Below are 14044 nucleotides of genomic sequence, written 5' to 3'. Positions count from 1 at the left end.
TACTGAAGCATTCATTTATTTGAAAACTTTTAACTTTTACACAGTTGAAGCTTTGTCACCATAAAGAATAGGTCAGAATTTTCAGGCAGTAATTTGTAATTAAAAACATGTTTCTGTGTCTGTTCACAAAGCCTCCTGTAACAACGTTTTAGAGAGGAACGTTGGTAGCCCGGAGTCAGCTTTGTTCCAAGCTATGTGTCATCTAACACTGTTGCTTCTTAATGTGAAGCTTCACTAGATAGGGTCTCATCTCAGTTTCCAGTTGCCAAGCTGTTCTGGAAGGAAGTGGCCTTGCTATCCCTTCTCTTTTCCATGTTTGCATGTCTATGTGTGTTTTCCTCATAACACTTTCCCACTCTTTCCTTTGTGCTGCTTAATTTGTGTTCATTTAATCTATTAATAATCTGTTGCATATGTTAAACCAGCATAAAATCTGTCCTGCCAAAGGTAATAGTCTTGTTTTATCTGTAATCTTGTTAAGTAAAGATGTTAATGTGGATTTGTCTTGACTGAGTATAAAAATTGTCAAAGGCTTAATGGGGGCTTGGTGTCTCCTTTGGGTATTAATAGTATTAAAGGTATTCAGTGGTTTATGCATAACCCTTTGTATCTTAAGAATAAAGGATCCCATACAGTTCTAATACAGTTCCTGTGACTGATGGCAGTGTGCACATTCGTTAGGATGCATTGGTATGGGAGTTACTCTGAAGCCTGACACACAGAAATAAATGACTAAGTGTTGAGGCTTCATGTCAGATTCCTGGTTTGAGAGAAAAGTTTTATTCTGGCTACTTTGACATCTTCATGTCTTCATTCCTATTTGTGTGTAAAGCTGATAGATATTTCTACTGTACATTTTTACACTGGAACTTTACTGTCATTCCCATGCTAAAATTCAGTCTTGCACCTCAGTGTTCTGAGTGGAACCTGAGAAGATGTTCTAGTCACTTAAAATTTTCCCTTGGTAGTGTGCATGTTTCGTATTTTAAAAATTGAATCGGGATTGCCTTGTGCCATGTACCTTCAGCCTCCTCCTCTCTGTACATGAACAGCACAGTTTTGGAGCCAGTTGGAACAGGCATATAACTTAACTGGCAGCATCATTCTTTCTGGTGTTGGACTTTGCAAACTTGTAGCTTCACTTTTTCATCCTGTATGTAAACAGACAAGAATGGTGAGTTCTATGAAACTTTCAAAGGGATAATGTCAGAAGACTCCCTTTTCTAGCCACTCACCCTTCTGTCTTACCTTCTGTGCATAAGTTCCCAGCACACTGATTCTTGGGCTAAAATAAACTTTTTTCCTAGTAACTTCAGAATCAAATAGGGAAAATTATTTTTGAGCAATGAAGTAACATTTCTGCCCTACCATGAAGGTCAGTAGTTAAAAGGCTTTGCTTTTAATGTAACTTTTTTTCATGTTCTTTTCAGATGGAGATCTTATAACAATTTTTGATAGCTCAGATCTTTCCTTTGCAATTCAATGCAGTAGGATACTTAAGCTGACATTGTTTGGTGAGTATAGAAGCTTGTCTCTTCTTTTAATAACGTTTATTAAAATTCTGGCAGTGGACTTCACTGGAAGGTACTAAAAACTTTCAGCTTTCACCTTAGAAAAATGAATCAGTAAATTAAAAATACGGTCTTAATACACGATATTCATTTCTCCGTTTCATATGACATCTGAACTATTTATAAGCTTGCTTAAGTATGTTATATGCATATTATATATTATATATATTATATATATTATATATATTATATATATTATATATATTATATATTATAATATATATTATATATATTATATATATATTATGCATATATATATGTATGTACACACACACACAGTGTTTTTTTTCTTAATGTTATTTTCCATGTTAACCCCACTCTAGCATTTGTGATGTTTTCTTCACCGGTGTGTGAGAAATCTAAGATGATGGTCATTCTGCAGTGTTACTAGTACACTGCTAAAAACTAACATTAATTGCTTAAAGCTGAATAGACTTCAGTATTTATCCATAAGCCTTTGTATAAAATATCCTTTATTTTCAAGCTACTATTGGTAAATTAGCATATAGTTCCAAGGAATAGCAAGCAGCTATTAACTTGGACACTGACCTTATTCATGAACTACAGCAGTTGTGTTTACATTAATTCTAAAGGCAGTTTCTAAAGGGACAGCTTTCCACAACCAAGTATGGTATTTGTATTGGTCAGGATATGTTCCTGGAAATGAGGAAACAATGCAGAAGACTTTACTCTGCAGTTCTGGCACTGTGGATTACGCTGAACTGAGATAATATTAAAGGAACAGTAAACTTCAGAATGAGTTCAGTCTGTGTTGAATAAACTTTAAAGTTTGTCACTTTAAAGTCCATGGAGGATGATGATGCTACAAGCAAGTAAAAGTTGGAATTTATTTTTTTTTAGCTGGATTTCAAAATATTACTGCAGACTTAAATTTATCTAATTGCTGTTTTGCAGTGAATGGACAGCCAAGACCCTTAGAATCTAATCAGGTGAAATACCTGCGTCGAGAGTTGATAGAACTTCGCAATAAAGTAAATCGTTTACTGGACTGTTTAGAACCACCAGCTGAACCAGGCCTTTCCACTAACCTGCCTGACAGTGGTAGGTAGCCTGGCAAAGCATTGTTTGGTTTGATTTGCAGAGTTGGGTGCTGTTTAACAAAGTAAAAAATGGAGTCTTGAATATTGGTTATGATCATTCATAATTGTTGCTTGGTGGTTCAGAACATAATTTTTAATGCTTTCTATTTGAGAGACAGAATTTTTATACAAATTACCTGGAGTAAAGCACGAAGCTAATTTGGGAATAAAACTGAAGTCTTGATTTTCTGTGCTATGTATGAAAATGCTTTAACTAACACTAGTGAGTCACAACAACATTTTGAGAGACCTTTGAGCTCAGTTAATAGCTTGTTGTTGCTGAAGAGTTCTTGCCTCCCAGCTTAGCACTCCCACTGCTTACTCTGGGCTAGCTCTGGTGCTTATCTTGTCATGTTGCTGAGACAGTTTGATTCACTAAAACAGTAAAAAGTGAATTCATCAAAAAATTATATCTACTTTCTTTGCCAGGTTAGGAAATTGAATCCATATATTTTGAGCTCAGACCAGCATCAGAGCTGTCTCAGGGTAAGCAGCACAAGTGTGCAGGTAGGGATGGGAAAGGCTTATAGGGGGAGAGGAGAATGGGAAAGGATTCTCCCAGTTATGAGGCACTGATCTCCTAGCTTAGGGCTGTTGTACTGTAAGAATTGTACCTCTGTGTGCTTAGCTACAGATTCTAGGTAATCTGGGCACAGAAAACAATGACACAAAGTCATGGAGTACAGCATTCTGAGTAAAGCGGCAAACCAAGAACTCCAAACTTTCTTTTAGGAAATTCTGCTTTTGTATTTTAGAGTGTAAACAAAGCTAGCCAGTCTAAACCCTGTCTGCACTTTTTTTTAAGAGAAAATATGGCACCCTACTATGTAAGGGGTTTCTGAGTGCTGCACTGCTAGGTGTACAATTGCAAAATGATAAACTTTACTTGTCAGTTTAGGAAGAATTCGGGGAGAAGGGGATAGAAGAAAAAAAGCTACTATAATAAACTGGAACCTATACTATAAGTTATCTTAATTTTGAATTCTCTGTAGGCAGGACATACCACAACAATGTTTGAAGCAGGAGCCTTCTGTCTTTGAATAGAGAGTGATACAAGATACTGATACTCCACAGTGTCAGTGTATCTTCAAGTAACTATGTAATGAAATTTAAACTCTCTGATTCAGCACAGTTTGAGGTACAACACTGATTCATCACTATTTTATTAACATAAGCATTTTAAAAGTTTTAATATTCCCTCACCCCCCAAATTATGCAATTCAAAGTTGCTGTAGTACAGTGCATACATATGATTATATTTCAGATCTTGGGAATTAATAACGGAGCATTTTGTTTTGTAGATGCTGTAGATGGAAGGGAAGAAAAGCCTGCTGCTGCTGACTCTAGTGTTAAGCCGTCTACTCAAGTCATAGCAGCAAGCATGTCTGCATTTGATCCGCTGAAGAACCAGGATGAAATTAGCAAGAATGTCATGTCAGCATTTGGCTTGACAGATGGTCAGGTGTCAGGTAAGAATATGTCTTACAAAAAGGAAAGCAAAGCCTGTTTGTAATCAGTGACTTGAATCTTGATTTGTAACAAAGTAGTTCATTTTGGATATATTAAGCTGTCTTCAGTATTCGCTATTTCTTTTCAGAATTCCAAAACTTGGTATGTTAAGGTGTTGTAACTGTGTTTGCTAACTTTTGGATACAAAATGTTGAAATGTTGCTTCTGTTTTTAGCAGTGTGCTTTAGCTTGGAGTAGAAAATGGCTTACATATTTTACTAAAAAAATATACTTATTTAAATTTATTGTGTAGACTAATTTAACTGGTATCTGCCAGTGATAGGAAAAGAGTATCCACTGCTCTGCTTTGGGTTTGACCTTACAGTTCATGTTCTTGGCTTATGATTTGCTGTGTGGGTCAGTTGGAATGTTTTGTATGACCCTGCCTTTTCTCTGTTCCATTTCAAAAGTAAATAGTGTTAACTTTTTTACTGTTAACAAAAAGGAATAATATACTTGTCTGAACTGTATTTATTCTTGAATAGCTGCATGACTGCTGGCCCTACCTAGTAGTAGAATGCTAAACATAGAAAAACTGATGATACTAAACAATGCAGTCAACTTAAGACAGGATAACTGAAGTTAAAAAAGCAATGCAGAATATAACTGGGAGTGATGCAGAATACAGAGAAGTGATTTTTTACAGAATCTGTGAGTCTGGCAAAGTTCAGTGTAGCATTGAAACCTGAAGATAAAACTGCTTTTAGCTAACAGGATGTGCTGTGTACTCTCAACTTTAGAGCAAGTGTATTTTATGTGATGTATGAAGTAATGATGCAGGTGGGTAAAGGAATAGCAACTGGAGCTTGTTTCTGCAGTATAGCTGCCTTGGCAAAAGTGTGTGGTGGTAGGAAAGGATCTGCACTGTGTGACTGCAACTGTGCAGGATCCAAAGTTGTACCCACAGACAGAGTGGCCGTCTTCAGGTTGGGGTATTGGTCTGTGGATCAGGCCTATTGCATGATCTGTTCCTCCATGGCACATTTTTTGTGTTGTCACAACGCAGTTATTTCACAAACCAAGTAAAGTTTTGATGGTTTTTGAAAACTTACACTGGGTTGTCTCTGAACAATGAAGTGATGAAATAGAGCATTCAGTATAACTAGCATAAAACTGGAGCTTACTGTTGAAGGAGTGGTTTTGTCTTGTTGTAAAGCCTCAGTGTCACCTCATGCTTCAATCACAGCTTCAGTGTTTATGTGTCTCCATAAATTTTTCTGATTGAGTGGGCTTGACCATGCTTCGAATTTACAAAGAACTTCACAGAGGATTAAGCAGGATATAAGAAATCCCATTTCTAAAGCTATAATCCTGCAGTTACATATATGAAGGCAAAACCAGAAGTAGGCAGATTTGATTCCTTTTCTCCCTGATAAGGGTACCATGAAAACACAATTAATGGCTTGTTGGATGCGTATTTATATTGTGTAAATATAACGTTCTTAAAAGTGAACTTGCGGCAATTCTAATGCTTGTGCTTAACTTTAGGCATGTATTTTAAAGTAGTGTCTCGTAGGTAGCATTCATGTAGCTAGGAGCCAGGAAGATCCGTGTGGACAACAGTAAAACTAGTGCATTTGAACAGTTTCACACAGCCTTTCAGCTTTGCTCCAGATGAGAAAGAGTAGGTACGTAGGTGCATGTGCTGTCCAAACATGGCAAGTCTTCAGTGGACATATGCAAGGTTAATGCTTGAAGCAGTGGAAGAAGCATGTTATGGAGGGGTTTATCCCACAGATGGGTCAGGTTCCTTGGAAGGATGAAATCTGAGTTGCCTAAAGACAGGTTGAAAATTCCTCCCCCCATATATTCACAGGCGAGTTTAGGTGTTGCAAATATGTGCAGTTCTAGCTTGGTTGTGACTCTCAGATGGAAATCTGTGGAAATCTGAAAAAAAAAAAAAGTTAAAAACTTTGCGAAGGAATGGTCTTGTGCAAGAGTTTTAATTCAAACTCTGTTAGTTTGAAGTGCTGTATGTTGTCCTTGCTCCTCTAGGACCACCTAGTGCCCCTGCAGAAGAGAGATCGGGGACACCGGACAGCATCGCTTCTTCCTCTTCTGCAGCCCATCCGCCTGGGGTTCAGACACAGCAGCCACCCTACCCTGGCACACAGCCACAGACTGGGCAGGTGGAAGGTAAGGAGCATGTTTTCTGCTGTGTAAAGCATGAATGATGGTGTCTGAATCTGAGGGATCAGCAGTTATAACTTCATATTAGCAACCCAAAGTCAATACCAAACCACAAAATCGTCCGTTCCAATAGGGAGAAAAACTTTTTTCCTGAAGTGCTGTTCACCATAGAAACAGCAGATGGAGCAATAGCTTTATGTACGGGTAGGTGATGTAAGGGGAGGAGGATTTTCAAGGTAGTTTTCTATTTGCATCTGTGCTCACTTTACTGTAAGTCAGATTTATATAAGCTGCACGATACAGCTGAAGATCACAGTTCCTATCATGCTCTGTGTGTTGAATGAAGCTTTTACTCAGCTAACAGTTTGTTGGCTTGTCTTCTGTGAATTAAAAATGTTGTTTACTCTTCATTTCTGTCTGACAAACCAGAGCCACTATTTCATTGCTTCTTTATTATGTACAGCTCGGTGCTAGTCAGATTAAAGCTTGTGACTGTCTCATTGCTTTATAGTTTTTCTGTGTAACCCTTGGGAGCCTCAGCTGGCTCTCCTTTAAGGCTTAAGGTCTTAACTCTGGTGTGCAGATTCCGTTATACTATGCCCTTTTACAGTTTTTTTTTTTTTTTTTTCCTTCTAAAAATAAACCTATTCAGAGGTTTGCTATGTTTGGGCATCATTGTTCTACTAATCTTTTTCAAGAGCACTGAGCCTTCAGGTCTGCATAGTTTTGGAGGAAACTGTCTGTGGAATGACTTTGGTATTTCTACCTCAGTATGAAGTACGACATAAAGTTGTTTCTGTGCTAGTGTAGAAACAAGTTGCAGCCTTCTGATGCTTTCTGTACTGACATAATGCTGAGACACTTCAGAGGCATTACTGAGGAGGGTCACGGTATCCACAGTCACTTGGAATGTGTTGGCTGAAGGGCACTGTTCTGACATTGTTGCAGAGCATTTGAACAGTTCTTAGTTACAGATAATATTTAAGCAGGCATGAATGCTATTGGTTGCAATAAAGCTTATAAAACACTTGTTTTGCTGCTTTTAGCTTTGGGATTTGGTTCTTGCTTTTTTTTTTTTTTTTTTCTTGCTTCCATATGAATTATTCAGGTGATGTGAAGAAACATCAAGAGACGTCTTTATAGCTTAAAGATACAGTTCTTCTGTCAGTAACAAGGAAGTTTAATATTCAAAATATATATGCCCTCAGTTACTGAACTTGCATTTTATGAATTTAGTCTTTTTACTTCCGTACAGTAACATATGAGGTTTTAAGTGTCGATGTTAAACTAGACTGAAACAAATGAAATGCTCTAAAGCACTACCAGCACTAGGTTGGAATCTTGACTGGCTGCTAACATCAGGGAAGGGAAAAAATACTTGTTTTAGCAAAACTCACCGTACTTGGGAAAGAAGTTGTCTAGGCTCATGTTTCAGAGTAGATATAATGATTTTTCTGAACTTGGATTGAGGAAAGTAGAGTGCTTTTTTTTTTTTTTTTTTTTTTTTTTTCTATTTTTAAACACTGAACTATGCTATGCCTTTGCCCAAGTCCTTTTTTATTTTTAGGTAAAAGTACAACAGCAATAATTGTGAAGGTTTTGGTCTGCAGCTTATGCAGTTCTTATTATTGCCACTGAATATGTTAAGTGTTGATTAGATTCACTCTATGAATAAAATAGGTTCAGTTCTTGAAGAGATCAGAAGTCATTATTGCACTTTGTTCATCAGCAGTACTAGTGGCAGTGCTTATGCTATGCCTTTATGTGCATGGTAACTAGTGGTCTCTTACCAAAGTTGGGTAATATGTGTGTAATTATCAACCTGAGATTTGATTTTTAATTAACTAAGTTGCTTTTACCCAAAATGTTCAAAGACTTTACTTTGAAACAGGGAGTAGCTTTCCACACTTAATTGTCTGATAGCACCGCAGTCCAGTGGTAATTTGGGGACCTGTGCTGTTCCATGAGAACCACTGTAGGACCATGGCCCAGACAGATCTTTGGCTAAGTTTTGATGGTCAGGTTTTCAGCAGGATGGTCTGGTTTTTAACAGAGCATGTTCTTGTTATAAACTGGTTTTAAAATATTAGTTCACTTTTGAAAAAAACCCAAAATACCCAAAGCTGTGCTTCTGCCCCATCTTCCCAGTATTTGCTGAGGAAACTTCAAGGGAAAAAAAGAGGCTTATGAAAGGTGGAAGCAAGGACAGGTGGCCTGGGAAGAATACAGGGATATTGTCTGGGAAGCTAGGGACCCGGTTAGGAAAGCTAAGGCCCAGTTAGAATTAAACTTGGCTAGTGATGTGAAAGATAACTGGAAGGAATTCTGTAGTTACATTGCAAATAAAAGATAGACTAAGGACAATGGGGCCCTCTCTGGAAGCTGTCAGGAGAACTGGCTACCCTGGATTTGGAGAAGGCTGAGGCTCTTAATTACTTCTTTGCCTCAGTCTTCACTGGCAAATGCTCTGACCACACCACTGAAGTCCTGAAAGGCAGACACAGGGACTGTGAGAATGAAGACCGTAGGCCTACTGTAGGAGAGCATCTGGTTCAAGACCATCTTAAACTGAAATCCATCTATGGGTCCTGAAGAAGCTGGCAAATAAAGTTGCTAAGCCACTGTCCATCATATTTGAAAAATCATAGCAGTTGGGTGAAGTTCTCCATGACTGGAAAAAGGGAAATATAACCCCCATTTTCAAGAAGGGAAAATGGATGACCCGGCGAATTACAGACCAGTCAGTCTCACCTCTGTGCCTGGCAAAATCTTGGAGCAGATTCTTCTTGTGGAAGGCATGTTAAGGCACATGAAAAACAACAAGGTGCTTGGTGACAGCCAGCATGGCTTCCCTAAGGGGAAATCCTGCCTGACCAATTTGGTGGCCTTCTATAATAGGGCTGTGGAACTGATGGACAGGGGTAGAGCAGTTTATGTTATCTACCTGGATTTGTGTAAAGCGTTCTGCACTGTCCCATGCGACATCCTTGTCTCTAAATTGGTGAGACATCAGTTTGATAGATGGACCACTCGGTGGATAAAGAACTGGCTGGATGGCCGCATGCAGAGAGTTGTGGTCAATGGCTCAATGTCCAGCCGGAGACCAGTAACAAGTGGTGTTCCTCAGGGATCGGTGTTGGGACCGGTCTTGTTCAACATCTTTGTTGTTGACATGGACAGAGGAATTGAGTGTGCCCTCAGCAAGTTTGCAGATGACACCAAGCTGTGTGGTTTGGTTGATACACTAGAGGGATGGAATGCCATCCAGAGGGATTTTGACACGCTTCGTGAGGTGGGCTGATGCCAACCTCAGGAAGTTCATCCATGCCAAGTGCAAGGTCCTACACCTGGGTCAGAGCAATCCCAGGCACAGCTACAGGTTGGGCAGAGGAGAGATTCAGAGCAGCCCTGTGGAGAAGGACTTGGGGGTGTTGGTTGACGAGAAAATGAACATGAGCTGTCAATGTGCACTTGCAGCCCAGAAAGTCAACTGTATCCTGGGCTGCATCAAAAGAATATTGACTAGCAGGCAGAAGGAGGTGATCCTGCCCCTCTACTCTGCTCTTGTGAGACCTCACTTGGAGTATTGTGTGCAGTTCTGGTGTCCTCAACATAAAAAGGACATGGGACTGTTGGAACAAGTCCAGAGGAGGGCCACGAGGATGATCAGGGGACTGGAGCACCTCCCATATGAAGACAGGCTGAGAAAGTTGGGGCTGTTCAGCCTGGAGAAGAGAAGGCTGCGTGGAGACCTCATAGCAGCCTTCCAGTATCTGAAGGGGGCTTATAAGGATGCTGGTGAGGGACTCTTCATTAGGGACTGTAGTGACAGAACAAGGGGTAATGGGTTAAAATTTAAACAGGGGAAGTTTAGATTGGATATAAGGAAGAAGTTCTTTACTGTAAGTGTGGTGACGCACTGGAATGGGTTGCCCAGGGAAGTTGTGAATGCTTCATCCCTGGCGGTGTTCAAGGCCAGATTGGACAGAGCCTTGGGTGACATGGTTTAGAGTGATTTGTCCCTGCCCATGGCAGGGGGTTTGGAACTAGATCATCGTAAGGTCCTTTCCAACCGTAACTATTTTATGATTCTATGATTCTGTTTTGAGGATATAAGTAAAATGGTGATGCCCATCATGTGATAATCATTCTGGTTATACCAGGGATTATTTTTTAATGGCATTTTTGCAAATAGATGACAGTGAAAAAGACATTCCAGCATAGTCCTGTCTCATTTGGCATGCCTGTGCTTTTGTACCACTAAATCCACTCACTGAACAGAATCTGTTCTGTACAGATGTTAATGCTTTTTTAATCTTTGCTGAAATGGATGTGAAGGTTATTCTTGTAAGCACTTCATGATCTTCTAGGGAAGAGAATATTGTGTGAATACATCTATTTGTCTGTTTTCCTGAATCAGGCTAAAATGGCTGTTTCAGTGCACGGGAACAATGGTAAATGCTGGCAGATCCTTGACTGTAGTAAGTGCTGCTTAAGTACAAAACCAGACACTGATGCTGTAGCTCATCTTGGGTTCAGAGTAGAACTCCAGTGAGAGGGAAAAGTGTGTGTTTAAGGACCAGTTGGATCCCTGACTGCCTTCATGGCTGTAACAACGACACTGGAACACTTCTCTGGTACTCGCTAAAGCTTCTACCCTGGTGAAGACACGCAGCCTTCTCAGCTTTGGAAAAACTCCCTGCTGTGACAGAGAGTTAGAGCCGGGCTGTCTTTCACAGCACTTTACTCGGAGCGTCCAGCAGGTGCCAGTGTGGTCATTGCCTTAGCCTGTAGGTAACCTGAGACAGGTAGCCTCTTGCTGCTTCTCCCAGAACATCCTCTTCACAGCTGAGTTTAAGCAACAGAAAACATACTTTCTGAGTCTCTCATTCTCAATTATCAAGCTAACAGGCTTAAATTCTTTCAAGCCTTGTGTTAGCACTCTCGTCATCACACAATAGCTGCACACCAAATAATATTTTGATCACTTCAGTGTGATTGTAAGATATAGTTGCTTTCAAGCTGCAAGTAAGACAGAGAAAAAAAAGAAATACAGAGTTCTTTTAAAGCAGTGTGCACAGGGTCTGGGAGGACTTGGAGCAGAGCTGAATTGCATTTGTCTTGGTGCAGTTTAGAAGATAGGCTTTACAGTGTATTTATACCTGTGCTGCTTTTTCCAGAATGAATAGCAGTAGAGTAACACTTGAAGTTCCTAGAGTAACAATGAAGTTTCTGTGTCTGCTCCAGCTCAGCAAAGCTTTAGTTGTGGCAAATAATTGATTTTGTTCTGTGACTGTGCCTATTAACTAAATTGAAAAAAGGCAGAAGCATAAAGCCTGAACAAGGCCTATAGGTGAAGTCTGAACAAATATTCTGCCTCTTCTTGCCAAGAAATTCAGAACAATGAGTTTAGGAAAACTTCACACTGAATTGGAATACCCAAGCTTAAGAATGATCTTATCTCTGCTTTAGGGTGTATGCCCCGGCTGTCTTCAAGAGAACTTGGCTTACAGCAAGTGAGATACTGAGAGACCAGATCTGGAAGATGTGGTCAGAATAAATAATGTACCACTCTGCTTATAATGCTTGGATGCAGAAATGGTCTTAAAACCCTAATATAAACAGACAGTCTGAGGACATGTTAAACTTTTGAAGTACTTTAATTTACCATGCAAGTTCTGGAGCAGTTACCAGGATGCTTAAAGATTCTTCCTGTGTTACCCACCAGAGTAGCATTGATTAAGCTGCATGTCTTCTGGCATCTTCTGAACATGTGAAATGGTCTCATGTGCTGAATTGGAACTATTTATTCAGTTGGAGATAGACAAGCAGCATTTAATCTTTAGAATAGCATGGTTCAGATACTAAAATCTGTAGACAGATTTCAGTTGGTAACTGCTACAGCTAACACTCAGGTGGAACATATATATTCAAACTTCACCCACAATGTTCAGGTTTCTTGAAAAGACATTTTTCATGTTTTAAGAGGGTTTGTTTCTGTGATTTTGAGTTGTTAGGGTGTTGTTCATGGTGTGTTTATAACATAGCTAGGGTGCTGGCCTTCAACTAAATACGTTTTTAATCCATAGGTCAGATGTATCAGCAGTATCAACAGCCTGGTTACCCTGCTCAGCAGCCGCAGGCTCAGCCTCAGCAGCAGTATGGTATGCAGTACCCAGGTAAGCAGCTCACTCAGTTCCTGAGCCTGTGGGGCAGGTGAGGGTGCTGAGCAGCCACAGTACCCATGGTTCTGATGGGAACTGGCACAATTCAGAAATCACTAGAAGAGAACACTGCAGCTGTCTATATTTTTAATACACATTTGAAGTTGTGGTGTCTTGATTCTACTTGGTTGTGACCCAATGTGGACTTCATTATTAATCAGTAGAATGTGTTGTTAGAAAGGTAGGCAAAATTAATCACCTGAAGTACGAGCCATTGTCAGGATTAACTTCTGCAGTCTTGGGATTCTGGCAACTGACTGAAAGATCCCAATTTAGCTAACTTAAATACCATAGGTATATAAAGATGGCCCTTATTTCTTGCATCTAGAATGATCTTCATGTACAAAATCTAGTGGGGTAAACACTGATTATAGCTGTCATTAACTCCTTAGCTATTATAAGTATTGTAAATTTGTGAGAAACTTTCAGGTGATAGGCTTTTTAGTTGACGATTTTGCTGATGCCTCAGGTAAAGGTGCCAATAGACTTTCAGCAGCAGTACTGAAAACTTTTGGTACACTGGTGGTTTATGTATAGTCAAATATGAAATTTTTGAATTTATTTATGAAGAAAATCTATTTCTTCATAAAGAAATATGTTCACTTATTTTGGATAGAAGAACCCTAGAAAACTTGGAACTGAAGGTTTAGGCCCCTGCCCTTGTTCCTGTGCACTGTGTGAGAGCTGATTAATTTGAGTCTCTAAATGGTACCTTGTTCCTTGCAGATTTCTCACCCCCCGTCCCCCATGTATAATTAGAAGACAGTGACAGACTTTGTGAAGTGTAATTAAGAAGTAACAAGCCTGTTGGAAGTAGAAGGGTCTGTCTGATGTTCTTTAGGCTTAAAAACTGAGAGGATAGTTTCCATCTGGTTTCTAGTCATATCCTACCATCACCTAATCTATTCTTTTAGTGGAGAAGTTTCTGTGAAAGCTGTAGCACAGGGTGAGATTCTGCATTCTAATCTACGTGATCTTCACCTAAGAATGAAACACCACCACAACTGATCTCCGTGCCTCTGCTTCTCATAACTTAGTTCACAATTAACCTGATCTTTCAGAAACAGTCTTTTTCCTTTGGAGGACCTACCGACAGCAGCCTTTGAAGATCTTGCCTCAAACGGTTTTTTGTTTGTTTTGCTGTTGTTCCCATGAGTATTTTCTCCTTTGAAACCCCTGTCCCCCGAGAATGGGATCTATTCCCACTCTTGTACATCTACCAGGAACAAAGTGGCAATTTACTCATGGTAGTAAAACCAGACCCTTAGAGGTTTGTCTCATGAGTAAATGTTGATCTGGGTTTCAAGGTGAGTTTATTTACTCCAGTGCATTGTTCAATCCTTACTCTTTCCGTTTAGGGCTGTGCATTCTTAATAATTCGTGTGTCTGGTGTTTAATGCTGACAGGATTCCAGTCACTGGAGAGGTTTCATTGCAAGTAGCTGCAGGTGTGTTTCATGGTGGATAAAAGTAGCTGTTTCTTCATAAAAGGAGCCGTGTCATTTTGAAGC

General features: G+C 39.6%; 1 protein-coding gene across 6 annotated transcripts in view; it reads left to right on the top strand.

Annotated features, from left to right (window-relative positions):
• The window catches only part of TFG (trafficking from ER to golgi regulator), a 30480-nt gene that overhangs the window by 15085 nt on the left and 1351 nt on the right, over positions 1–14044 (top strand). For 3 of the 6 annotated variants that reach the window (XM_065676550.1, XM_065676549.1, XM_065676555.1), the window contains 5 exons: positions 1431–1514; positions 2487–2633; positions 3973–4140; positions 6176–6316; positions 12400–12489. In XM_065676550.1, the coding sequence (XP_065532622.1) occupies positions 1431–1514; positions 2487–2633; positions 3973–4140; positions 6176–6316; positions 12400–12489 (630 nt within the window). The remainder of the gene's footprint in view (positions 1–1430; positions 1515–2486; positions 2634–3972; positions 4141–6175; positions 6317–12399; positions 12490–14044) is intronic. The other 3 variants (XM_065676553.1, XM_065676551.1, XM_065676554.1) reach the window with 2 other exon arrangements.

The sequence above is a fragment of the Lathamus discolor genome, chromosome 4, assembly GCF_037157495.1.
Source record: "Lathamus discolor isolate bLatDis1 chromosome 4, bLatDis1.hap1, whole genome shotgun sequence".
Taxonomy (NCBI): Eukaryota; Metazoa; Chordata; class Aves; order Psittaciformes; family Psittacidae; genus Lathamus; species Lathamus discolor.
The sequence above is the reverse complement of the archived record's forward strand: the minus strand, read 5'-3'. Positions and strand labels throughout refer to the sequence as shown.